The following is a 26,923-nucleotide window of genomic DNA, read 5'->3' as shown; positions in this document are numbered from 1 at the left end:
AGTCAGTTAAGCTAGGTCCAAATTTTTAATTTTCTGATGAGTTCCTTTTATTAATTATGCAGTTGCTTACAAGATGTTTAGGCTAGAAAAACTGTTCTAATTAAGTAAAAGGAACACACTTCTGTTTATTAGTATATTTCTAAATTTGTATGTGGGAATACTATCACCTCCAAATGCCTTCTGATTCACAGTTGTGCACTGCTCCATGACTGAAAAGCATATTAGTAGGGTAATAACATTATGTAATACTGCTGAGGAACGTCTTTAAACACCTGAAAGCAATAAGTATCTTTTTAATTTGTTTTAAGCACTAGGCCTGTGACACACTGTTGGTTCTGTGTGATGCTGTGGCACTACTGCAGCACCGTGTTTTTTCACTACGATAGCTGGGGGATTGCTGCCAGCCTCGCCAATGCCTGTGGGATGTTTTTTCACTCAAATATATTCAGCAGAAACCCCAGATCCTGCGTGTGAAGGGGCAGTTCTGCAGGAGAAAATTTCCCCAGAGCCCAGCACTGTGACCGGCATCGTCCCGTTACAGCGCTGGGATCCAGGGATCCCGTCCTAAGGAGAGCTGCACTTCGCTGGTTCCCCTACGGATAAAGGCCGGTCACGAGCCCATCTGGAGAACTGAAACCTGGGAACCACCCAATGGCCCCAGCACAAAGGGCCCCGGCTGGGGCAACCCGCGGGGGTTTCTGCTCAGGGCTTCCAGAGGGACGGAGCGGGGGATCTGCCGCTGTGCCTCCCGTCCCCTGCCTTCGGCACGGACCCGCAGCCTCTGTGCCACCTCGGGCACTGACCCCTCCAGCCTCTCTCCAGCCTCTCCTTCCCCGGCGGGCGATGTGCGGTACCTCCGCGTCCGCGCGTTTCCCCTCGGGGCGGTGGCACCGCCTCAGCCGGGGGCTGGAGCGGCGGCTGCCCCGAGGCCGTGTGGGGAAGGGCGGCTCCCGCTCCTTGTCCCGCTCCCCAGGGCCGCCCGCCGGCGGCTCCCCAGGGCCGCCCCGCGAGAGGGCGCTGGCGGCGGCCCCGGGACCGCCGAGTTTGAAAAGTGCCGGTCCGGGCGGAGCAATGGCGGCAATGGCGACCCCGCAGGTGAGCGCTGAGGGCTTGGGGGTGACAGCGGGGCGAGCTACGCCTTGAGGGAGGGCGGCTCCCGCGCCCTTTGGGGTTCCCTGTCCCCTTTGGAGGTCCCTCCATCCATCCCCCGCCGGGAAAGCACCGCACCCGGCTCCGCCCTTCGGGGGTCCTTCATCGGGAAAGCACCGCTCCGCCCTTCGGAGGTCCCTCCATCCATCCCCCCGCCAGGAAAGTACTGCGGTCCGGCGCCCTTTGGGAGTCCCTGTGCCCTTTGGGGGTCCCTCCCTTCATCCCCCGCCGGGAAAATCCTGTGTCTCGCTCCGCCGGGAGCCCCCGCAGAGGCGGCTGCGGTGAGGGGCTTCACGCCGCTCCCCCTCCGCTCGCATGGCCGCGCCCCAAGGAAGTGGGAGAGGGTGTGGGAAGCTGGTGAGATCCCCTAAAAATGTCCCTCTTCGCCTCAGGGAAATGGAGTTCGGGCCAAGCTGGTGTCCGCTGAGGAAATCTCTCGGTGTCGAGGAGGTGTGGGAGGCGAGGCGGCTGCTAGGGCTGGCGCGGGGCCGGGAGGGCAGCCAGGCTCCGTGCTGGGAAAACATTCGTGTCTGGAGCAAGCTCCCCGGAGAAGGGGAGATGTCCTGCCCTCTTCCCTTGAGACGAAAGTTTCAAGCCTAATCTGGGAAAGAAGGGACAGAGAGACCGACACAAAGAGCGCTGGTTGCCGCCCGACCGGGTTCTTCCCATTCCCGTGCTTCCTCGGCTCGCTGCTTCCCACCCTCAGCCTTGGAGCTGGGAGGGCTCCAGGCAGGACCACAAGTGCCCTTTTCCTACGTTAGCCGTGGCTTTTTCTTGTAAGGCATGAATGTGGCTGGCACAAGGCTCCCCGACGTGGGCCTCATCCCTATGGCACAAAGTTGCTGTGAAAGATGGGATTTAAGAAGTCCTGGGAATGTTTGGGCTGCAGGGAGGATGGCATCCTCACCACTGGCTTATTAAATCAAATTATAAATAAATTTCTGTGTTAGTAGTGAAAGTGTAAAGGCCAGGTCTGCTCTGGGCTTTGTGCAGGTGAAACTCATTTCCAAACTGGGCATAATTGATGGGATGGGATCTCCCTGGCTGCAATCCAAAGGATTAAGTGTAGCTCTGATACTGCTGGAATTTTTGCTAGTTAGAAAGCAGTCTGGACACTTCAGCATGACACAAGCCTAGCAGAAGCCCTGGGTGAGCTCCGGCAGCCTCACTACAAATGCCAAAAGCAATCCAATTTGAGCTACTTTGGGTATTTCTCTGCAAGCTGTAAATGCGTTTCAGGATTGTGTTGGAGAATGATCTTCCCAGGGAACCCAAGAACAGCTGCAGCACAGGCTGTGGCAGTGTCCTGACACCCCACTGAAATTCCTGAGCCAGAAGGCAAAATGGATCAACCCAAATGCAAATTTGTCTTTCCCATGCTTCTCAAAAATGGAGTATTTTATCTTCCTGGTGCAAACAACATTGACATTATGGCACCCTCTGATCCACAGAGGGGAAGATGGGGAAGTGAAACACGTCATGGTTACATTCTAAATATATTTCGAAATTTAGGCTGCATTAACTGATATTCAGATTAGCTTTTGGCAGAGACTGATGGGGAGGAAAATTGACCTGAGAACTGCTGAAACTGTATCTGTTCTCTGAATCAATACCCACAGCTTCATATTCAGCACCTTTTATTGGTATTACTGTTGTACCACTGCTCATTCCTTTGCTCTGAGTGGATTCAGGGGGGGAATTTCTTACACCCATTTGCACAGTTTGGATAGAAGATGAATCTATGTGCTTTTATTAGTTATTTAAATGAGAATTGTGCCAATCAAACTCCTTTTAGTAACTTGCTCCAGGCTGGATAAAGAACTTTTTGATTTTTCCAGCTTAGGGCTGGTAAAGGTTGCCTGTGACTCAGGAACTCCGTGATTCAAGTTCTTCCTCACAAAACTTTGGATGTTTTTCAAAGCTCTGGCTTAGTTCCTGGCTTTACTAATTGGGCGAGAACTTCCTGGAATCAGGATGTTAATATGAACCTTTTTGTTTTGTTACCAATCTGACCAACTCCTATTTTGGCTATTGTGGCCAAAGCTTGGATTTAGGCCGACTTTTAAAATGGATTTTTTCCCTTTTTCTATGTACTATTGGACTGAAATTGTAGCAAAAACTTATCAAGGGTGTTTGGTTGGGTCTTTGATTAAGTAATTGTTTCTGGAGGAGGCTTTGGATGCACAGCACACTCTGGAAGTGTATTAATGTACATGAGTAACACAAAGCCAGTGTGGTTTGTTGTTGGAAATGTGGTCAACCAGTGACACAGTGTGAAAGCAAGTTGGGATTCCCGAACCCTGTCTTTAGGCACTGATGTGCTCTCTGATGTTGAGCCAGTTACTGTAGCAGTGTTTGACCATTTCTTTTGCATTTAAGCAATGGGTGTGAGTCATTAATGTGAGGTTATGAATGCATCCATTGGATGCCTTAGAGCTCCTCTTCCTGTTGAAGAGAGAAGCACAAGCTCTTGCTTGAATCTGTTCTGGTGTTGGGTAGCACCCTTAGGGATGCTTTGCAGCTCCTGTCTGAATCCAGTGTTTATTTGGGCAGTGAGATAAAACTCTGCTCTGCCCAAACTGGGTATGTCCAGAGTCTGTGACAGAGCAGCTCTGTCCAGAGCTGTTGCTGAGCCATGTATCACTAGAACAAGTAGTATTGGAAATTATGTAAAACAAAGCCCAGGACAAGCGTGAATGCCACTAATGCTGCTCAAAATAATCAGTGTTTAACGTGGCATTTAGAGAACAGAGATCGAGATACTGCTCACCTTTCCAGGCACAGCAGACAGTCAGACTTACTCTTTTGCTTGTTCATTTGTAGAAACAGCTGTAGGGCTTGCATATTTCTTCTTCAGAGACAACAGCTGAGGGTTAACACATGCTTGTGGCATTCCTAAAAGCTCTAACAGATTAGCTGAGATGTGTCTTTGAGCAGTCAGCATCAAGGCATAATCAGATAAAAATCTGTATCTACAACATCATACTGGTAAAAGTTAATGTTGATCAGAACAACAGCAAATATTGGCTGGGCTTTGATACTTGAAGAACAAAGATGTGTGTAGACATTAAATAACAAGGGGACGAGTAAGATGAAGGTTTTTCTCCATTATGGTTTAAAACCAAATTAAGGCATGTTAAGATCAAAGTTGTGTTCTGTCCTCTGCAATTGAAACGTAGGTTTGTCTTCTTGAAAAATTGGTGAAAAGATTGACTTCAGAATTTCTGAGTGAAATGAAGGAGTGGAATCTTATGAGGATATTGCTGCTGTGTTGTAAAAACGTTTGGACACGTGTTATCTCTGAAATCCTCTTGCTCAATGCTCTTGGGCTGCAGGGCAGCTCTCTCTTGCAGCTGGGCAATGGAGTGAACTTAATGGATCCAAGCTTCCAGCAGAAACTGGAGGGTGAGAAGGAACTGCTTCGCCGGGCTATACAGAAAGAACTGAAGATTAAAGAGGGAGCAGAAAACCTGCGCAAAGCGACAACGGACAGAAAGAATCTCGTTCACATCGAGCACGTGCTGAAATCTTCCAACCGAAAACTGGAGCAGCTGCATTGGGAACTTCAGGAGCTCAATGCAAGGATTGTGATAACAGACAAAGAGGAGGGTACGACAGGTAGGTCTTGGATCATGATTGACTGGAAAATTCTGTTACAGTGCTTCAGTCTCTATAGATACTGAATTGATATAGTTGTCTATCAAGGGCTCATGAGTAGTGGGAGCTTCTTGGTATTTAGCTGATGAAATAATCTGTGGTGTAAAAAGTTCAGAATGGGGCAATAAAGGTGAAAGGAGATGTAGGGAGAAAATCAGCTGAGAGTGGTGGGCATGGGCAATACTTAGGAGTAGGTTGTAGGTGGAATTGAGGAGATTTGAATAGAGTTTCTGGGCAGTTGAACATCCAAGTATTTTACAGGATGAATCAGTATAAAATTGGAAGAGTGCTTGTTAGGACAGGTTCATTGATAAATTAAGAAATATTTACAGATAGGAGCTTGAGCTTCATTTGAAAGTGTTTCCCAGTCAGTTTTGTAGACAAGACCTTTTTCTACCCTATTTTATAGCCTAACTTTCCTTTGCAGAGGAAATCTATAACCCAGTGAAATGAAACTAGACAAGATGACTAATGGTATTGATTGTGTTGTTTGTGCAGGTGGATCTGTATCTCCAGATCCCTGCCTCTGGGAAAGAAACCCAGACCCCATGGCAAGGAAGGTGGAAGCTTTGAAAAAGCAGCTGCATGTTGAAATGAAAGTGAAACAAGGAGCTGAGAACATGATCCAAATGTATTCAACATCCAAGGTAAGCAGGAATAAAGAGCCATTTGGGAACATGGATTACTGGATCAGAATTTGTATTTAAAGTCCATACACAAATCTCTCTCCGATAATTGATGTGGGAGAGAAATTAGTTTGCAAAGTTTGTTTGCCTGAATCCTAGCTCTGTACTTTGAGTCTCAGCATAATGACAGCACATAAGGGTGGTATAAGAGGTACATTAAGTCACTGATGAGGAAAGAAAGCTAAGAAAGCATTGATGTTGTAACTCAGTTAGTTGGTGTAATGTTTTGATATCACCGAGTTGTTCAGGATAAAGCACAGCATGTGGTATCTCTTTATGTGAGAAAAATTTTCAGAGGTTTACTGGATTCACATTCATCTCATTTTTTGAGTTTGGCATCATCATATTTAAAAGTCAAAAGAGAATTTAAAACGTTTCAAATTCAAGCTTATTATGAAGCTTAATTCAGTAAGACCAGCTGTGTAAGAGGGCTGTGATATTTTTATTTGTTCAAAACCTCTGCTCACAGAACACTGTAAGCACAGTTAACCAGGGAATAACAAGTCTGTGACTGCAGGGTTTGGTATTAACTGGGCATGTCCTTGACCTGTCCTTTCCCTCTGCGAATGGAGATTGTGATCTCAGAGTCCTTGATCCTCAGTGGTGCCTCCTTTACATAACCACTTGTGTATTCCATTTCAGAGTCAGTTATGACCCTTTGTGCAAGTACCACCTCACCCTCATATGTGAGCATATCATCATCACCCATTTTTAGTGATCATGGTTCTCTCTCTGCATCTGATTCCTTTTGGCAGGAGCGGAAGCTGTTGGCTACAGCTCAGCAGATGCTCCAGGACAGCAAGACAAAGATTGAAATAATCCGCATGCACATTGTGAAAGTATCTCAGTCAGCAGGAGGGATGGAAGATACAGTGGATCCAGCAGGTAACATGCTTTAAGTAACTGATACCGCCCACAACAGATGCAGACAGAGCCCTAAGATCCACAGTACTTGGTTGATTTTCGTCTTTGAAATGATGGAACCCCTCCTTAATTAAAAACCCAAACTATGCTAAACCATGACACCATGTTTTACCTCCCAAATGGCCAGTGAGGATGGGGACCACCATCAGTGCTTTGGAGCTGCGGATTGAGGAGCTGAGGCATCACCTGCGCATTGAGGCTGCTGTAGCGGAGGGGGCAAAAAATGTGCTGAAGATCCTGGGGGGGAGTCGGGTACAGGATCGCAAGTTTTTGGCTGAGGTAAGCAGACATTGCTCAGGCCTTCTTGAGAGGGTGGTTTCATGCCCCCACATTAGTGATTTAGCATGAATGAGCAGGGTTAATCACGTTACTAATTTAGGAATTTCCTGTCTGTCTGTGGAGACAGACTGGGATCACCTGCCCTTCTAGGGATAGCATTCCTTGCTTTGGTGAAATTCCTCTGGAACCTCAGAAGTGATACTGATGGGGGTTCAAGCTCTATGGGAAAATATTTCATCTTTGTCCTGTATTAGCAAGATGTTGTCTTGTTGGGGTTTTTCTAAGCTTACTCTAGTTCATAAAGACCTCTGGTCTGAGGTTCTACATGAAAAATTTCTGCCTGTGTTCTGTTCTCCTCCATACTGGTAGGCTCAGGGTCGTTTGCAAGAGTCCTCTCAGAAGATTGATCTGCTGCGCTTCTCCCTGGAACGTCAGCTCAGTCAGCTTTCACCTGATCACCCAAAAAGAGCACTCATCAAACAGGAGCTAGTAAACACTTCCTCCCTGGGAGCCCAGCATGGCAGCATCCAACCCACTTCAGTCATCAAACCTACAGCCCTTACAGGTAAAGAAAACCTGCATGACATGTTGTTGTCAGGAGAAAAATGAATTCTATTTCTTCTCATCATTGTTATATGGACATTGGATTTTCTAGGAGCTGGACTTCTGTCTTCTGGGCCAGGCAGAGCTTTCTGAGCACACGGACTTGCAGTTTATTAATCTGGAGTCAATTTAAACTGTTAACTACGAAATCATGAATCTGAGGAATTCTGGGACCACTTTGAGGGCAGGCTGACTGGAATCACTTTATCTCTTACATAATAATATTCCTTGTTCTCCTAAAATTCCTCAGGAACACTGGAAGTGAGACTGATGGGGTGTCAGGATCTATTGGAAAATGTTCCAGGACGTTCCCGAATGACCAGTTCTTCTCCCATCTGTGGCAGTCCAAGTGATTTGAGGTCCCTTTCCCGGACACGAGTTGGCCTGGGCATCCATGGCCGTGGTGTTGCAGGAAAATACCGGAATGAAGAGCCATGTAGTGAGTACAGGGTTCCCTTTTGACCTGCTGGTGGCATATTGGAGCAAGGGGGCTTCTCACTGGGTCAGCCTGGTATGAGTGTTGTTATAAGAAACCTGATCGCTGCAAAACTAAGAGAGAGAATGAATTGCATTATGCCTGGTCCTCCTAGGACTCTCTGGAAATTGGTTGGGATGTCCACCTTCAGCATGAGAGATTTTCTTTGGTAAGAGGTTATAATCCATGTTTCCTCCTTTGTGCAGATGAGGTCCTTGCTGTGCTCAAAGTGGACAATAAAGTGGTTGGCCAAACAAACTGGGGACCAGTTAATAATCAGGCATGGGACCAGAGCTTTGTCATTGAGCTGGACCGGGTAGGTCTGCCCCAGATTCATGTGCTGTTTGTTTTTCCATTTAACCTTACCTGATTTGCTTGTTTAGCTGCCATTCCACTTAGCTCAACCCCATATTGCTGCTGTCCCCATGTCCTTTGATGTGCCAGTTAGCTCAGCCTTCCCCTGAAGGCAGAGCATCTCTGCCAGAGATTCAGCTTGAACAGCATCTGTTGTCCTTCTCTCCTTATCTGAGCAGTATTATTTCATCTTATCAGCAAAATGGCTCTTAGGGATTTCTAAATGGGGAGTCAAGAGAGCAACCTCCAAGAAGGTCTGTAGCTAAGATCAAAAAACATCAAAAGCAGGGAACAGAAGGACTAAAGAAGTTTTTTATGCATACTCTTTAGTTAACTGATTTTTTATTTTTTTACAAATGCATGTGTCATTTCCAGAGCATGGAGCAGTATGTAACTATTCTGCCTTTGTTTTCTCCCCCACCATTCACTCATCCCACCAGTCTCGTGAGCTAGAAATTGCGATTTATTGGAGAGATTGGAGAGAACTCTGTGCAGTGAAGTTTTTACGTTTGGATGATTTTCTTGATAATGAACGTCATGGGATGTGCCTCTCGCTGGAGCCCCAAGGAATGCTTTTTGCAGAGGTATAAATGTAAGCTTTGTTTCCTTTTCAGAGAATTCTGTCTGTTTAAGGTGTCTGCCCTGAAAGCAGTTTTTCAACCCAGAATACAAGGAATGGAAGGAGCAATAATCTAGAAGGGTAGAGTGATACCTGAAACCCTCTTGCATCAATAGCCCATATAAGAATAAGGAACAACATGATACAATAGATGTGCACGTGCCACAGCCTGGAGTGACTCTTCAGCTGCTCCGCTGTAATTATGTGTGTGTGTGCTGTGAAATCAGTTCATTTTTATTTGCTTTCATTATGAGTCATCTGTGGCACTTTAATTAAACGTATGACTTAATGATCAGGACTGAATCAGAGGGACTTTAGAATCAGAGATCCAAACTCCCTCTGGCTATGCTTATTTTATCATCTTTCTGAGGCTAATAATAGTTTGAAGTACCATCAATGTAGAGATTATCTCGATAATCCCTTAAAAGCCGCAGTATTTTCTCCTTTGTGTTGTGATGAAAGTTCCTGTGGTTAACATTCCCAAGTAGGATCTGGACCTCATATACCAAAATTTGCCTCCTCTCCCTGCCTTCTTGTTTTTTGTGGTTAGTTTGTGGCAGTTGGTTTTGGTTTTTTTTTGTTTTTACTTCTGTGCCATGAACCACTATGTCTGTTATCCTACACATGGGTGTGTTCTGCATGCATGGCTTCACAAATTAGATAAAGTTTTTGGGGGATACAAATTGGTCTTAATTCTGGGATCCAGCAGGTAACGTGCTTTAAGTGACGCTGAGAGTTTTCTGAATTTCAGGTAGCAGATAATTTCAACCTCTAAACCCACAACTGAAGTAGCAGCTGATTATAGGGCGAATCTGTAATAAGAGAGTCTGGAGTCTGGGAGTGACTCAAAACTTACCAAACAGATAGGAATGGAGAATTTGATGAGAAAACAGGCATGTGTGAAAATTTGGGTTTACAATTTAAATGGAGAATCCTGACAAATCCCTTTTGTTTCTTTGACAGGTGATGTTCTGTAATCCTGTCATTGAGAGGAAGCCAAAACTGCAGCGACAGAAGCGCATTTTTCCCAAACAGAAAGGTGAGGTGCTGGAGAAGTGACTGTCCAGAGTGAGAGCAGGGGTTTGCAGAAGCAGGTTCTCCTGTCCTACTCAATCTGAGAGATGTTGAACTCTGGATAATTACTGTGTATGTGAAAGTTTGTTCAGTCACAAGGGCCAGGCAGCCTGGCTGCAGCACCATCTGTAATGTGGTATTGTGGTGTTGCTACTCACAATTAACATTGCTGGGAGGATTTAATTGCTAGTTATTTAACAGACTTCTTAGCTCTGGGGCCTCCAGCATAAAAAGGACATGGACCTCTTGGAGCAGGGAGGGCCACCAAGATGCTCAGAGGGCTGGAGCCCCTCTGCTCTGGAGACACGTTGAGAGAATGGGGGCTGTTCAGCTCAGAGAAGGCTCTGGGGAGACCTTGGAGCCTCTCCCAGTGCCTTAAAGAGGTTCCAAGAAAGTTGGAGAGGGATTTTGGACAAGGATCTGGAGTGTCAGGACAAAGGGAGGATGGCTTCCCACTGACAGGGCAGGATTAGATGGGATATTGGGAAGAAATTGTTCCCTGTGAGGGTGGTGAGGCACAGGTTGCCCAGAGAAGCTGTGGCTGCCCCATCCCTGAAAGAGTCAAAGGCCAGGTTGAATGGGGCTTGGAGCAACCTGTGATAGTGGAAGGTGTTCCTGCCCATGGCAAGGGGTTGGAATTAGATGGTCATTAAGATCCCAATACAAATCATTAAGATTCCAATCCAAACCATTCCACAATTTTATGAGAAGATCCAGGACTCAAACTGTACTAATTTAACCAGCCATGCTGTTACTGATGAACAGATGTTGGAAGGTTTTCTGGAAAACTCTGAATTACAGAACACTGTAACATGAACAGGCTACTGACTGTCTATCAAGTTTCTAGAGCTGGCATCTCAGATTTATGAGATTTATGGACTGGAATAACTTGCATACTTTCTTATTTCTCTGCAAATTCTTTCTTGTGAAGCTGAATAAGGTGAAACTTTACATACTGAGCTTTTGTGACACTGGGGATAAATGAGATTTTATATTTCTACTCTTCAGGATGTAGTAAAAATAATGAAAATATCCCAAATGTTTTACTCTTTTTAACACATTTTTAGAAACTTCCTGTTAACAGGCTGCATCATTAAAATGTAGTGTTGAAAGAGAAGAAAACCTGACTTGAAGTAAAATCAATTTTTAAAGTTCTATTCAGTTTCAACTTGAGGATTGTTATGATATTATATGGAGCTGAACTTAGATGAAATAGCAGATCTGTTTCATCATCATCATTATTAATCTTCATTCCCTGAAGAAAAGCCCCTTCTCCCAAGGGTGAGCTACCCTTTTGGGGTAACCTCTGGGTGTTTGGTTGAAAACTATAGTTTAACACTACATGAGACTATAATTTGTGTGTTGTAATCTCACTGGTGTTTTGACTCTGACTCCTTCAGGGAAGGAATTTCTCCGAGCTCCTCAAATGAACATGAATGTTGCAGCTTGGGGTCGCCTGATGATGAGTTTCCTCCCTCCCTGTAGTTCCATCAGCACTCTGAGTCCCCCACTTAATGATCCCAATCACACAGACTTTCCTCCAGTTTCCCCACAAAGTCATGGTGATTCAGTATCCAAATTGAATAGGTAAGTGATGTTGTGAGTGTTGTTGTGTAACACTCTGGAATGGGTGTAGGGTAGATCTTAAAATTCTGTTGCACCTCACTGAGGTGGAGGAAGATGCTGATGACAAAAATGTATCTGTCTAAAAAAAAAAGATGTACAGTTTCTGTGCTCTAAAGGAAAGAAAATTCCATTCATTAAATGTCTTCACCAGTACAAAGCTGATCTATGCCAGGTCAGCATGTGATTGTTGTGATAAAAATGCACTCTGCTTTCATGAGTAAAGTAGCACTCAGAATGGACATAGCTGAGATTTTGAATGTGCTATAGAAGAAAATTTCCCCCAAAATAAATTTTTTTAAATTGAATCAGTTCTTCTCTAAAAAGCTAATTCCCACTGATGCACAGGACCTAGGAAAGAAAAAAAAAAAAAGACTCAGCTACTGTGTTGCTTTTAAAAGCAAGATTTCCTTTAAATTCTTGACTTATTTCTATATACCTGTGTTTCATTAATTTTATAGCATCAGAGAGCCAGTATTGGAATGTGAGTCTAACCAGCTTTTAATTAATTTAGGAGAGAGTATGTCTTGTTGGTACTTCAGAGACTCTTTGTGTGAGTCAGGGAGTTCTGTTGTCCAGTGATTTGGACTGAGCTAACACAGCAGAGGTGATGCAAAGGTGTCTGTGTACAATGCCCTAAGGCAAAATCTCCTTCAATTCTGTCTTACAAATGCAGTGACTTCCCTGTGGCTAAGCTTACATTTGTTGATGAAGCACCACCCAAGCCTCCACGCCTTTTTCTGATGGCCAATACCAAGGAATCAACGCCATCTCCTGCAGATTCTCCGGTAACCATCTGGGCTAATTGGGAGAGTTGTCTTTGCTGGCTGGTGTGCTTTCAAGGCTCTGTTCCTCTTTACTTATTACTGAAGAAATTCACTATACTTTAGGCAGGTGCCTCGTTAGCAGGCTGATCTCCAGGGATTCAGAATCTAGTGAGCCATTTTGGCATGGAGTCCTCAAAAAGAGTTGCACTTTTTTCCCCCCCCTCTTTTTTTTAAATTATAACTTGCTTTTCTTGGAGAAGCAAAATGGGAGGTAGGTCAGCATTGGGAGTTCAAGGCAAGAGTACAGAACAGACTGCGCAGAGGAAGTAGGGAAGGAGGGTCAGCAGGCTTTCAGGAGTGGATGAGGTTCTTTGTCATTAAAGAAACTGGGCAAAACCAAGAGCAGCTCTACTTTTCTGATAGGAAGGAGCAGGAAAATTGCTTTGAGCAGTAAAATGACCTGTTCTACCATATTTTACCCTTTCTCATTTGACTTTTGTGATAGAGGGGACTGCATTCTTTGATCATTGTGACTCTTGAATAGAAGACTTGAATAGAGTCTTCCTAGAAAATGCCATTTTCTAGGAAGGAAATGTTCTATCCTAGACTTTTAAAAGTGTTTGTTTTAAAAGATTTGACCCTATAAAAATTATTGTGGAAATAGTTTTGTGTGCTCATAGATAATCTCTTTCTATGCTACTTACCTCCAAGCAGAGGCAATGACCATCTGCAAGAACTAGTCTATGGTTATGCTGGATCCTGACAGAGGAGAAAAGTTGGATTCAGGTGTTCAGGTTAGACTTGGTGATTTCAGAAGATGGCCCACTGTATTTTTCTTTCTCCTCCTAGTGCCTGAAGAGGCTACATGTTGAGGAGAAGTCTTGCAGCTCTCTTGTAACAGCATTTCCAATCCCAGCGTCTCCAAGGTAACTGTGGATAGCATGGGCTGTCTCAGGTCACAGATTAAAGACTCACTGGGTTGAAATTTTTGAGCATGAAGTCTAATTCTGCTCAAGGTGTGCTTTGGTTTCTCAGCAGCAAATTCTTAATGCTGAGTGTGGACAACACAATGAAAAATCTGCTCTGAACTTCACTTGTCTAAATGTCTGCCGTGTCTTATCTGCTCATTAACCCAAATAGTGAGCCTATTGATAGATTGTGCACTGCAGTGTAAGAGGTGATTTAGTGGAAGATAAAGTAATTTAGCTGTCTTCAAGTGCTTCCTTGTGTTTGAAGTATTATGGTGTAGTATATTTAAATGTGTCTGTGTTCTAAGTAATACATTCCAGAACTACTTTTGGCATCCCTCACACTCTTCTATTTCTATTGATTTGTAATACATTGCCTCTCATTACAATGGGAGGCATAAAACAGGAAGTTGATTATAATCTATGGCACTTACACAGACATATTTTGTATGTAACAGGGATACACAGCAGTAAATATACCCAAGACAAGTAAAAAACCAGTTTACTATTGTTGAACAAAGACTGACTGAAAAAGCAGGAATAGCAAAATCTTCATTGACAGATACTCAGCTCTTCATTTCACTTACTGGAGGAGTATGGAGTGTCTGTTGCCTTTTAAAAATGATCCTGGAATAAAGCATTTAGTGTATGGATAGTTTTGTTGGGTTTTTTTATTATTGTTATTATTTACTAGCAATTCTCTAGCCTGAATTTCCTTGATAACACCTTGTGGCTGACATTACATTCTATGGCATCTCTTTATTCAGCTGTTTTCTTCCAACAGCATGTTGTCTGTTGTCTCAGTGTGTTTTATTTCCAGTTCCAGTTTCCATTGAGAATGTCTATTCTTCTTACACCCTTGTCCTCCTAGCACTGTAGGCATGTTCATGTCTGATTACAGTTGCTGCTGAGCCTGCTCAAAGGAGTGTAGGTGAAACTGAGTTTTCCTACCCCAAGGATGGGAGTGGAGAGGAACTAATCCTGTTATGGAAAGTAACAGAGAAAACAAGCCTAGAAGAGTCAGAATTGTTTCTCCAGTTGCTAGTACACATGGAAGTCAGACTGCTGCCACCGGGAGCACTTTCCCTACATCAGGGTTACCTTCTTCTTTCTTAAGTGGCAGAACAGCAGCACAAGCTTTAGTTGTCAGGACTAGGTGAGGAATGGTTGGCACAGCTGTTTGCTTTCCTTCTTGCTATACAGAGCTTCTTTCCTTGATGCAAACACACACTCCTCTGTTATCTGCTCATGCATCTCTTGGGTACTGTCTCTTTGTTTTTCTGCAGGAAAAGGACAGTTCAGCTCGAGGATTTTCACTGCATCGCTATGTTGGGCCGTGGCCACTTTGGAAAGGTAGTAGAGAAGCACACTGTGGAGGAGGGCAGTGGTTGTGACAGTGGGGCTCTGCCTGGGGGTCTGAATAGAAACACTGCAGTACAGGAGAGATTTGTTGCAGTGCAGATACGGAACAAACCCAGCCCAGCCACACAAGCAGCTGATAACTCTTGTTAACCGTCAAAATTCCTGAAGATTTGTGACTTCAAAGCCTGGAGAAAGCTGTCCTGAGAGTGCTAAATCAAAGCACACCATTACCATTCCTTTCATGAGGATCACTAGTGGAAGAGCTCCATTCCCAAAACTGTGCATAGCTCCTTCTGTGAGAACTCTGAGGTGCTCCTAAAGCACTGGGCCAGCTGTGATAGTACTGTCTGGGAGAGGGACATAACTTACACTGACATCCTTCTGGACTGTTGCAGCACAAGGAGCAAAACAGAAGTGCTCTGTTTCTCAAGTTCCTTGAGTTTGGTTTTGAGGATGACTGTCTGGAGTTGATGGAAATAGTTGGCATCAATTGGAGTTAAAGTAATCCGATAAGGAAATACGAGATTGTTTGAAGTACAGCTTTTCTGTTGTCTTTCAGGTACTGCTGGCCCAATACAAGGCAACTGGGAAGCTGTATGCCATCAAAGCCTTGAAGAAAAAAGACATTATTAGGAGAGATGAAATTGATAGGTGAGCTTTGTTTAGACATGGTACTGTTGCCAGAGGCTACATTACTACCACTGTAATCAAATGTTAGCAGGTACGGTGTGTACTGGTTGTGGTACTCTTAAGGTTAAATGTGACCTTAAGACTTGGATAACTAAAATCAGAAATAGGGAAACTTAGAATGGTGTCTAACTTTTGTAAGAATGACACCTGAACAACACTCTAAAACTCAGGGTTTGGAAGTATATAAGTATTATATTAGCCCTCCCTTTTTATTTCTCTAACTTAAGATGTGAAGATTTTCTTCTTCGTCCTCTCTTTCTCAAAACAGTCTGCTGAGTCTGTTTAATGCTGACACTTTCATTCTTTGAATCCTGGCAGCTTGAACTGTGAGAAGCGAATATTTGAGGTGGTCAATTCTTCTGATCATCCATTCCTTGTGAACATGTTTGCGTGTTTCCAGACCCCTCACCATGCCTGTTTTGTGATGGAATACACTCCAGGTGGGGATCTGATGATGCGCATACACGAAGATGTCTTTCCAGAGCATATGGCACAGTGAGTTAGAATTAGTCTTGTCTCCAGGCACTACAAATTTTTAACTTGAATCTCATCTATTTCCTGATAACTATTTCTGTCTTTCAGGTTTTATACAGCCTGTGTAGTCTTGGGGCTCCAGTTCTTGCATGAGAAGAAAATTGTTTATAGGTAATGCAGCAGAGACTCAAGTATAAGACAGTTCAGCAACTTGAAAGTTGTTTTTTCCTGTAGCTGTGTCTGGAGCTCACTCTCTTGCTGGGGTTTCTAATCTTTCTGCCTGCCTTTATTTTCCCTGTCACTATCAGCATGTTCATCGTGCTCACAGTAGAGGAAGTCACCTAGAAGCTATTCATCTGGCATGTTGCAGGTGATTAATCCTCTGTGGCATGTCAATACATTCTGGGGGGCACCTGTAGGTCACTGCTTTCTTTTTCACTGGGATAGTCAGGTAATTTGTCATGCTGTTGTGGGAGCTCTTTTCCAGATGAATAATTCCAAGATACTTTGTGAGCCTTTTGTTTAGGGGAAAATATCAATCAATTAATGGGAATCTTCCAAATAATGCACTATTAAACAAAATGTAGACTTTACTCAATCTAGATTTTATTCTCTTTATTAACATCTACCTTCTGCCTCTTGCAATAAAACATGTTGGGTGGCAATCCTCAGTCTTCATCCACTGTTTTCTTTCATCTCCTTTGCCTGCAGGGACCTGAAGTTGGATAATCTCCTTTTAGATGCTGAAGGATTTGTGAAGATCGCAGATTTCGGTTTGTGTAAGGAAGGTGAGTAACTGGGGAAGCTGAAATTGAGCCATCAGGATCAGTTTAGGATCTGGGCTTTAGTAGATGTTTATGTGTAACTTGTATTAATCCTCATTTTAAAGATTAAAACAAAACCAAAAAAGCTGAACAACAAAAAAACCCCTCACCTATCTGGCCATGATGAATTTGGGAAGAATACCTTGTCATGTAATCTTCAGGAGACTTATGAAAGCATTTAAAATGTGCTCGTTTGTTCAAAGGAGACAGAATAGAGGATAGTATAAAACATGTAGATGAGTAAATGAGCAGTGGAACGTGCAGGAAGTTCCCTTGGTTTTGCCGTTTGTTTAAGCATTGTCTGTGTATTTGTTATTTGGAGTTGTTGGGGACCTCAGGTTTCACACTTCTCACTGGCAGTTCCCCTAGACCAGGTAACAACATCAGGTGCAAACTACAGCTTTCAGGAGGCTGCATCAGGTCCATTCAGGAATGTGTACTGGATTTTACCAAAGTGTCCTTTTCCTACAGGAATAGGTTTTGGAGACCGGACAAACACCTTCTGTGGCACCCCTGAGTTTCTGGCCCCAGAAGTGCTGACAGACATCTCGTACACGCGGGCAGTGGACTGGTGGGGCCTGGGTGTGCTCATTTATGAGATGCTTGTTGGTGAGGTAAGGCCACCTTCCCTCAGGGGATCTCACTAACCAGGCTTGGGGACCTGACCACCTGAGGTAAAATTTTGCTAAATGTAGCCAACTCTTTATTAGTACGTCAGTTACATTTCTCTTATTCATAGTGCTTGGCAAACAGTAATTAATCCATGCAACTCCCTGGTATTCTCATGCTTATTTAATAGTGAGGAATGGGTGCTATGTGGATTAAATAACAGAATGTCCCAATTGCAGTCACCATTCCCTGGAGATGACGAGGAGGAAGTCTTTGACAGCATTGTCAATGATGAAGTCCGGTATCCACGATTCCTTTCCACTGAAGCACTTTCCATAATCCGTAAGGTAAAGGGCTTGATGGGTCTCTGGGAGCCTGAGGAATTTGCATTTACTGTGTAAGTGGATCCAGAGGGACTTGATTAGGATTGTAGAGCATTTGTGTGTGTAATCTGGGGCTGCCTACATAGGCTAAGGAAATATTTTAAATTTGCACATATTTTCCCTTCCTTCTCTTTACATAAATGTAATCCTTCTTTGTAAGGATGACTAAGCAGGCTGCTTACTGTTCCTGCTAAGTATGGCACAGAGAAGTGTTGATTCAAGGGCAGGAATGTCAGAGCCATTCAGTGGAGATGGCTGGATTCAGTTTTTAATGTGACCCCAGAGTCACAGGTGCACAATTAAGCTGAGATGCTCCATGCAATTTATGTCAGGTATCTTACTGCTGTTGGCAAATTGTTTACAAGGAGCTAGGTCTGAGCTGTTCCTGGCAAATGATGACCTTGGTGCAAAGTGAGAATGAGGAAACACTGAGGGATCAGTCCTCCTTTCTTTTTTCTCTCTGGAACATTATTTCTGTCCATTCTTGTTCCCATTGTTTCATTTTGAACTGATACTTCTGCAGCTGCTTCGGAAATGTCCAGAGCGTAGACTGGGAGCAGGGGAAAAAGATGCAGAAGAGATTAAAATTCAGCCCTTTTTTAAGGTAGGAACTTGCTTTATACCTCTCCCATATTTCTTGTGTTTGAGCTGAGAGCGATTTGTTCTCTGTTGGTATTGAGGCTTATTTTCCTTTGTTATCAGGGTATTCTTAGTGATAGTTTCTGTTGCACCTCATTGCTCCATTCAGGAATATGTGTTTCAAGTCTTGCTTGAAATGACACCCCCCAAGTCTGTTTTCTGGGATCTTTATGCTTCCAGAGCCAGTTTATTTTGGATCGTGCTGCTTCTATGTACAAATGTATCTAACTTCAGACATGAACAAATACTCCTTTTAAAATCAAACTGCAGCATCAAAGATGTTATCTAGTAATGACAGCAGTTGTCAATCAGTCTTATTTGATCACCTGCATTTGCAGGATACACATGACTCTTAAGAGAAATGGAGGTTAAATTGCTTTGTGTCAGGGGTATGTGTCTGTTCCAGGTAAAGGTGTTGTCATCCCTTTTCATTATTGCTCATCTGCCAAAAGTTTTTAGCCTTATAACCCTTGTCTGGCTTTGCACTGGAGCAAGGAAAGAACTTGGATGTCAGCAGAAATTGCTGGGATCCACAGATCCACCTGGCCACAGCTGAGCTGTAGTTTTGTCCCTCCTAAATACAGTTGTAGCTGTAAAATACACTGCATGGAATCTCTGCAGTACCTCCTGTGCTGTTTGTTTTGGGCCTTTTTTCAGTTCTCTTTTTTTTTAATTCGTAGAAGTAAGACATGTTGCAAATTATCTGTAAGGGAGGCTGCAATTCTCCCTCCGACTTTCACATTTCTTAAATAATCTTTGTGTCAATCTGGCCTGTTCCCTTCCTTCTCTTACAGGGAATTGATTGGGATGCCTTGTTTGCCAGGAGGCTGAAGCCCCCCTATGTGCCCACGTTAAGAGATCCTACCGACATCAGCAACTTTGATGAAGAGTTCACTTCCCAAAAGCCAATCCTTACTCCTCCTGAGGAGGTTTCTCTCCTAACCCGTAAGGAGCAGACTGTCTTCAAGGACTTTGACTTTGTTTCCAGACACCTTTTAGATGTGTGACTCCTGTGCTATGAAAACATGAAGAGATTGTTAACACCTTGAGAGAGCATAGAGAAGACTTTGCAGGGCCAGTGGAAAAGCCAACAGGATTTGTAGTACAGGTAGTGCTGATGGCCCCAGGATGAGGTGCCCTGCAAGCTGAGATAACCTGCTGTGGGTTTTCCAGCCTCATTTGTTGGAAGGATACTGGATGTCAATTACCTTTAAGGAATAATTCATGTTTGACTGGATGTATCTTCTTCTATCATTGAATGTAGATGAAATTTGGAATTTAAGCTGGACTTGATGAAATCAAATCATCTCTGCAACCCAGGTTACTCTTTGCAAAAGCCTAAGTAAGTAGTGTGACTTTTTGAAAGTTGTAGCATAGTAGGGGAATGGCCACCTCTCACTCATTTTCTAGAGATGCAGCTTTCCCTCCTGGTAATGATTTTATGCTATTTCCCACTCATTAAAATGTGTATGTCAGACAATGAATGGATTTTAACACTACCAAGACAATGATGTTTGATAATGATCCAAGTCATTTATTTGAAGGAAAATAAGTCTTTCTACATAAGGATGCCAACTTTTATCGATTGTTTTTAATGATACCAAACCCCACAGCTTTGCCTGTTTTTTTCTTTTTTGAAAATAAAAGATACCTTTCCATATGAAAAATACTCAGCTTTTCATCTCCTTTGTGTCAGTTGAATCTTTCAGATCAGGGCTAACCAAAATGCTCAACAGGCAGGATTTTAGTTTTCTCCATAAATGCCAGTAGTAATATTTTCCTTGTTTCTTCCTTCTCACTCAGGTTGTCTGTGTTGTACATATTGCATGGTGTCATCAGCTGTCATATACCAATGACTGCAATCAGGTTATCTCTCCACAGATTTTATCAGTGTATATATCCTGTATCATTTTTGGGGACAGCTAAGTAATGACAGTCAGTATTGGAAAATCAACGAGTTAAAGGTGACTTCATTGCCTTGTAATCTATCTTGTAATTATATTTGATAAGATACATTTTCATCTCTTAAATTCATAATGTTAGCTCATTGGGCAAAAAGGGAAGCGTTTTTAGAGATAAGGCATCTGATGCAAACAAGGACACAGTCATTGCTCTTTCACTTTGTCTTCACCAGATGGAGACAGGAGTGGGATTAAGGCAGCTGTGCTGTAGCTGGAGACAAGGATCTAGGGAATTGTTAAACCAAGGCTGGTCCCAGTGCTTCAGGATTCAATGAGGTAAGAGCTCTGTTTGTGCAAACCAGGGATATTTCACACTCAACCCAGATTTCCCATTTTCAGAGCCAAGTATAGCTGCTTCTGAAAATTCCCGTGTACAAAGATCCTTTCAACCTTCCGCTCACCCTGGCAGTGCACTGGCCTGTTTGGAGCAGAATACACATTTTCCTCACTCTTGTTTGAGTGGTAGCATTTGCTGTTGGCCCCTGTGGTGTGTTTTGTGGCTTTAGTTCAAGGCCACTGTGGAGTGGGAGGTAGCACAGTGGATTGTTAGCACAGGTGAAACATAGAACTTGGGTTCAAAGAGAGAGGCATAGAGAATTTAAAAATGCATATTTCATATTTTATTTTGTAATTTATGGTTGAGTAAAAAAAAAAAAAAGATAAATTAACACCCAGGTGCATTTTAAAGAAATACCAAACAGAGCAAAACTACTTTGAGCTGTTGTACTTGCTGATGAACTTTCACTTGACTGATACCTGAAAAACCAGGAATTGCAATGTGACACATGATCCACACTTTAGCAGGTACCACAGCAACACAAGCAAACAGCAGAATCCTTCTGAACAGTGTAGCAGTGTTACAAAAACAATCCTTAGTGTTCTGATATCCCTCTGATAGAGCTTCTACCCTGAACAAACCAAACTCTGCAGATTACAAACTCTGGAGCTGGTCAAAAAAGGGATCTTTTGCTGCACTTAAACTGCTTTTGGACTGTTGTGCTGTGGTGTTAACTACACTGTCTTTTCATGAGTGTTCATCAGCTTTAAACCCTGAGTGCTTCTGAGTTGGTGTTAATTCCTGAGCCAAGAAAATTAAGGCACAAGATAATTTTAACTAATTTTGTTGCACTGGTTTTTCTTGTTTTGTTTGGTTTTCTTTTAACAGAAAATGGTCAGGACTAAAATTCACACCACAGCCTTTTTTGTTTTAAAGCTAAGATCAGTCATCCCAAACTTCCTTTTAGTTCCCCATGGAAATCTGAAGTATGACCTTTTATTTCAATGGAAAACAGGTTGTCTTGCTGCTGTCCTGAAAGCTGTCAGCATCTCTCATCTCAGTTAATCAACCAGGACATGGCAGCTTTCCTCTTGCATTGAAATTGTATTCTTTTATTAAAGTGTTACTTGAGTTAGGCATGAGGTACCCACCTCTGCTACTGCTTCTCTCCTGAGCTACAGCAAAGGCCTGAGCACAATGCAGAAATAACTCAGTAGCCAAGGATTACTTTTCTGTCCAAAGAAAAGTGATGGTATCATTCTTCACTGACTTGATTCAAAACAGTGAATTGTTAGCAGCACCATCAAGTTAAAAAGCTGTGAGGAAGCTACTCAGGGCATCACGAAGTACAGGTTAATTATCTCATAAGCTTAACTGGGTGTCTTACAGCTCTTTCTCATGAACATTAACAGTATTAAGCCTTAAGTCTTTGTGGAAAGCATTAAGTTGAAGCATGTGGACAAAATAAAATTTGCTTTTGACTCTCTAAATGTTTACTCAAATATTTCTCTTACGTGCCTGATGCTACTGCAGTTCTCACAGTCAGAACTAGGCTGAAAAAAGGCCACAGGAATTACACTGGTCCTGGCTGGTTTTATCTGTAATTGCTGCTGTTCCCTAGCAGCAAAAAGCGAGGGAGACCTTGGAGAAGAGAAGTGAACACGAATACTCACACTAATCTTGCATTTCTTCTGGAGAGATGTGAATCCACTTAACAAAAGGAAACAGATTTTTGAGATACTTTGCTCAGTCTGAAAATCAGCTCTGCTGGCTGGATTCTTGCTTTTAACAGTGTTATTTATATTTTAAAAATAACCCTGACTCTCCTTGAAATGTAATTTGCAGATGAACAGGTTGTGGAGCAGGCTGCCTAGTCCAAGATGTATAAAAGTTCAGTGCAAGGAAACAGCAGCCATTGCATTAGCAAAGCTTTACCCAGCAACCTGCCAGGTGTGTTGGCACACTGGGACTAGACAGGCTCACTGTTTTTGTGAAAATAGATTTTCTCCCATGCAGTGAGGTGGCGTGAACAGAAGAATCTCCAGAGATTGTGGATTATCCCTTGGTCAAAGGGGTTCTCCAGCTCAGAGTGCCGCAGGTAGGAGATGCGGTGGTGTGACATGAACTCCCAGGTCGTGGTGTTGCATGAGATCAGGTACAGGTGGGAAACAAGCAGCAGCAGGACCATAATGGTGAATATGAATATCAGAAGGAAGCACACAAGGAGGAAAATGTTGTGCTGCAGCCACTCCCGAGATTGTTCAAAGTAGAGGCCTGACCTTTCAATTCAAACAGAAATAAATCTGCAGTTCACAGAATCACCAGGTTGGAAGAGACCTCTAAGATCATTGAGCCCAACCCATGCCCTAACACCTCAACTAAACCATGGCACTGAGTGCCACATCCAATCTTTTCTTAAACACATTCAGGGATGGTGATTCCACCACCCCCCTGGGCAGACAATTCCAGTACTTCACCACTCTACATGAAAAACTTTTTCCTAATATCCAACCTGTATTTCCCTTGGCGCAGCTTAAGACTGTGTCCTCTCGTTCTGTAAGCTGCTGCCTGGAGAAAGATACCAACCCCACCTGGCTACAGCCACCTTTCAGGGAGTTGTAGAGAGTGATAAGGTCACCCCTGAGTCTCCTTTTATCCAGGCTGAACAACCCCAGCTCCCTCAGCCGTTCCTCACAGGGCTTGTGTTCCAAGGCCCTCACCAGCCTTGTTGCCCTCCTCCGGATGAGTTTGAGCATCTCCACGTCCTTCCCGAACTGAGGGGCCCAGAACTGGACACAGCACTTGAGGTGTGGCCTCACCAGTGCCGAGTACAGGGGAAGAATGACCTCCCTGGTCCTGCTGGTCACACTCTTCCTGATCCAAGCCAGGTGCCATTGGCCTTCTTGGCCACCTGGGCTCACTGCTGGCTCACGTTCAATCGGCTGCCAACAAGTACCCCCAGGTCCCCAGGTTTCATAAACTAAACAAACCTGATGACACATTTAAGTTTGATTCATAACTAATGAGCTGCTGATAATCCTCTACTACAGAGAGTTAATATACTATGAAGTCCTGAGAGAGTGTGCCATAGGGATTGGAATCTAAGTTTAGAAGATGCTGGTTCCCCTGACAGCTGTGAGACACAATCAGCCTGGGTTGACTCCTCTCCTGAACAGCTGGAACCCTGTTGGAGTTTCCAGCACTTGAATGTGTAAACAAAGATCATGTTACAGTGACTGAAGCAAAATGAACAATGAAATCTAAATTATCAGATTCTGCTCAAGATTAGGGGGCTCCAGGATGCAAGAGAGGGTCCAAAGCCAGTCCAACCACTGCTATGTTCTCTGCCAGCCTGAGGAGCACCACAACTTTCAGCAATCTCAGAGGTCCAAATGCCATCTCCCAGCCTTACCAAGCAACATGACCTCCCCACAGCAGAACCACAAGCTGCACGCTCAAGTAGACTATGAAGAGGGGGTGATTCCTTTCTCCTACACAGTTCTCAAGCCAGGGGCAGTGATGGTCGTAGCGCCGCACGCAGTGCTGGCACAGCTGGCAGTGCCTGGCTCGCATGGGTTGCTGCAAAACACAATCAGAAAAAGAATAAACTGGCTATAGTTCATGGCTGTCCCACTCCTGTTTGGTAGAAGAGAACATCATGCAAATCTGTCTTTCTCCACAATACTGTCCCTAAAACACTCCCTTGTGAGACAACAACACATCAATATTGCTAAGACAAATCAAAGGGATTGTGATTCTCCTGGTCAAGACCCCAATGGATGGGAATCAAATTAAGTGACTCTCCCACACTCCTCTTATCTACACATTTTCTTTATTATCTACCTATTACAGGAAGTCCAGCGTGCCAAGGAGGGAGACAAAGCCAATCAGTGTAGTCAGGAAAGCATGAGCACAGCACTGAGGTGAAAAACTAGGACCACTACTATCAAACAGAGTGGGCAGGGATGGGATGTTTTTTGGGGATGCACAGAGAAGTGCCTCTATGTGAGTACAAGATACTTGCACAGAAAACAGCTCAACTGCCAGGCACAGAGAAGGTGAAAGACCTGGCTGAGAAAAGTAGTGCTTCCTAGGATTTGTCCCCTGCAGTGTATAAATGCTTTGCCAGCTTTTCCTCTTGCAATAAGCTCATTCCTCCTGATAAATACTCTTCAGGAATTTATGGAAGCTGGGGTAATGCTTAATTTCATTAAACTGATAGGGATCACTCTGAAACCAAGCCTTTCTAGGCTTTAGGCAAACTGTTTTAAGAGCTAATTTCATTGCTGTAATTTTTCCTTCATGGTGTCTTTTATCATTCAGGCCAATGTTTTGTTGTTTTAAGGCCTCGGAACAAGTTCACAGCAATGAGCAGTTCCCACATGTCACACTCAGCTGCCTTTCTGACTATCAAGGTATTTTCAAAATAACTTCTTTGACAGTACTGCAAGGTCTGGCTGACATGGCAATAAGAATATGGAATACAATCTTCCCATGGCAAAAAAAGATTCTTGTTTCTATAAGCCAGCAGGAACTTGTTTCAGCCTTGGAAAACTGGCCTATGTGCCAGTGTCTATCACTACTACTTGTGTAGCTACACAATCTGCCTGCCTCCTCTGAGCAGCAATGACAGACCAGAAAAACACCAGCAACAGCAGCTGAACAACAATATAAGCTTTCAAATCACTCATCCCTTCCTCTTCCAGTGTGTTCTGGATGCCCACCTTCACCAGGCAGTAACCACAGCGCCGCAGCTTAATGTCACCTGGGATCTGAGGGATCACCACACCTTGTCCTTTATCCTCACCTTCCTACAAAAAAGAGAAAGGGAGGGACTGAGGAGAGTTCCTGGGCTGCTGTCTCGGCATGACTGAGCCATCCTGCTGCATCCTTTTACTTGACAGTTACACAGTGCTTGTTATCTCTATCATTAGGAAGGTTAAAGAAAATAATTCCTTAGAATTCCTACAGAAGCTGCAGACAGTTATGGTACAGTGAGAGAGAAAAAGTTACTGTAACCCTCCAAAGAATGTTTGCACAGAGGCAGAAATAACTGTGGACAAGATACACTCTGGGACAAAACCAAGGTTACACTTCACTTCTCAACACAGTAACAATGTCTTTTCAGTACGAGCAGTGCTACTTGGTCATACACAGCCAACACTGACATTAATGATGGATGACTAAGATTGATAATGCTATTGTCCTACACAGTCTGTAAGGCAGTGAACCTCAAACTTAACTATCAGTTACTGAAACTTTGCATCTCCATTTACTTCACTGTAACTTGTTTGGGGACGTGTCCTCTGAGAGGGCAACAAATCTATAAAGAGTTCAATAAATAGAGTTGCAGAGAGCACTGTCTGCCAAGCCTGCCCTTCAGTTTGGGGCTTTTTTTTTGCACTTGTACCACTTATCAGTGGTTATCATAAAATAGGTCATGTATACATTCCACAGGGCATTGCAGCCCCTGCTCTAGGAGAGGACTTGGGCTCAAATGGCACAGTCACGTACAAGGGCAGTGTGGTGTGAAAGGCACATTTAAAGCCTGTAAACCCTACTGCTATTACAAAATACCAGTGTGAGACAGTCTGTCCTCATCTCCAACGGTGTGTGCATGTGTCCTTCATGCCATCACAACAGAAACTGTGTCAGACTGCTCTTATCTACCAGAGTGGAAAAAGTAGAAAAGCCTATGGACTTTACAGCTACTCCACTTTGTTCTATTCATGGAGGGATTTACCTTCACTTCCTCTTCAGGCTTAACAAAACCCGGATCCATGAGAGACACCTTGAAGTACAGCAGGACCGAGCATAAAACCAGCAAAACGAAGATCAGCGGCTGCAGCAGCTCCCCGCGCTCCTCTTGCTTGTGCAGATCTGAAAGGTACCCAAAAAAGACAGAGAGCAGCAGCTCCTTGTGAAGAGTCTGGGATTTTTCTCTCTGGCCTCAGCAAAAGGGTCCCAAATCTATGAAGAAGAAACGGGGAAAGACCAGGCGGAGAAAGAGCGCGGGGCGAGAGAGGAGAGGCTGAGAAAGGGCTCCCCAGACCCCCCCAGCCCTCGGGGCACCCCCGGGCCGCGGCCGGGCGCGGATCGCCCGTGTCCCGCAGGGGCCGCCCGGCCCGGCCGCGATCCCCATCCTCCGCCTGCCCCGGGGGCGGAGCGGCCCCGGCCCGGCCCCGGCCGCCCCCTCCCCGCCTCACCCGTGCGGTGCAGGAGGAGCCCGAGCGCCACGGCCGCGCTGAGGGCTGTGTTGTGCCGCCCGCACCCAGCGCCCGCCGGGGCCCATCGCCGGCCGGCTTCCCCGGCGGAGCCCGGAAGGCCTCCGGGCAGCGGTGGCAGGGCCGGACGGGACACGGGCAGCGCCCCGAGGCGGGGCCAAGGCTGCCCAGCCCTGCGGGGGAGGCTCCGCGGGGATGTGCGACTCGCTTCGCTTCCAGGCGCGGTTCTGCTGTCTCGGGCTCGGCACACGCCGTGAACCGGGGTCACCCGGCTCCTTTCGTCCCCCACAGCGCCCCGGCTT

General features: G+C 44.4%; 2 protein-coding genes across 2 annotated transcripts; one reads left to right on the top strand and one right to left on the bottom strand.

Annotated features, from left to right (window-relative positions):
• The first annotated feature begins 1,002 nt into the window (after window positions 1–1,002).
• PKN3 (protein kinase N3) lies at window positions 1,003–19,828 on the top strand. Its single transcript, XM_039561787.1, has 22 exons — window positions 1,003–1,095; window positions 4,485–4,767; window positions 5,305–5,453; window positions 6,248–6,377; window positions 6,544–6,695; window positions 7,065–7,260; window positions 7,549–7,737; window positions 7,980–8,089; window positions 8,568–8,711; window positions 9,710–9,785; window positions 11,221–11,407; window positions 12,120–12,231; window positions 13,060–13,136; window positions 14,465–14,531; window positions 15,100–15,191; window positions 15,549–15,725; window positions 15,813–15,875; window positions 16,416–16,492; window positions 17,000–17,142; window positions 17,377–17,484; window positions 18,044–18,124; window positions 18,954–19,828. Exons 1-22 carry the CDS (start codon window positions 1,072–1,074, stop codon window positions 19,164–19,166), a joined length of 2,850 nt encoding a protein of 949 aa, XP_039417721.1. The 5' UTR covers window positions 1,003–1,071; the 3' UTR covers window positions 19,167–19,828.
• Window positions 19,829–21,325: 1,497 nt separating this feature from the next.
• Window positions 21,326–26,704, bottom strand: ZDHHC12 (zinc finger DHHC-type palmitoyltransferase 12). Its single transcript, XM_039561789.1, is given in 6 exon segments — window positions 21,326–22,676; window positions 23,810–23,976; window positions 25,122–25,208; window positions 26,141–26,277; window positions 26,604–26,655; window positions 26,657–26,704. Coding segments are annotated over 6 exon segments (786 nt in total). The 5' UTR covers window positions 26,690–26,704; the 3' UTR covers window positions 21,326–22,366.
• Window positions 26,705–26,923: the final 219 nt, after the last annotated feature.

The sequence above is a fragment of the Corvus cornix genome, chromosome 17 (genome assembly GCF_000738735.6).
Source record: "Corvus cornix cornix isolate S_Up_H32 chromosome 17, ASM73873v5, whole genome shotgun sequence".
NCBI lineage: Eukaryota > Metazoa > Chordata > Aves > Passeriformes > Corvidae > Corvus > Corvus cornix.
This window is presented reverse-complemented; position numbering and strand designations above follow the sequence as displayed.

What these genes read in the sequence shown, in the direction of transcription:
- PKN3 (XM_039561787.1), top strand. Translation starts at nt 1,072, where the DNA reads ATGGCGGCAATGGCGACCCCGCAG. An exon ending in AAGGAATGCTTTTTGCAGAG is followed by an intron (nt 8,712 to 9,709) that starts GTATAAATGTAA and finishes TTTCTTTGACAG; the next exon opens with GTGATGTTCTGTAATCCTGT. An exon ending in CACTTTCCATAATCCGTAAG is followed by an intron (nt 17,485 to 18,043) that starts GTAAAGGGCTTG and finishes ATACTTCTGCAG; the next exon opens with CTGCTTCGGAAATGTCCAGA.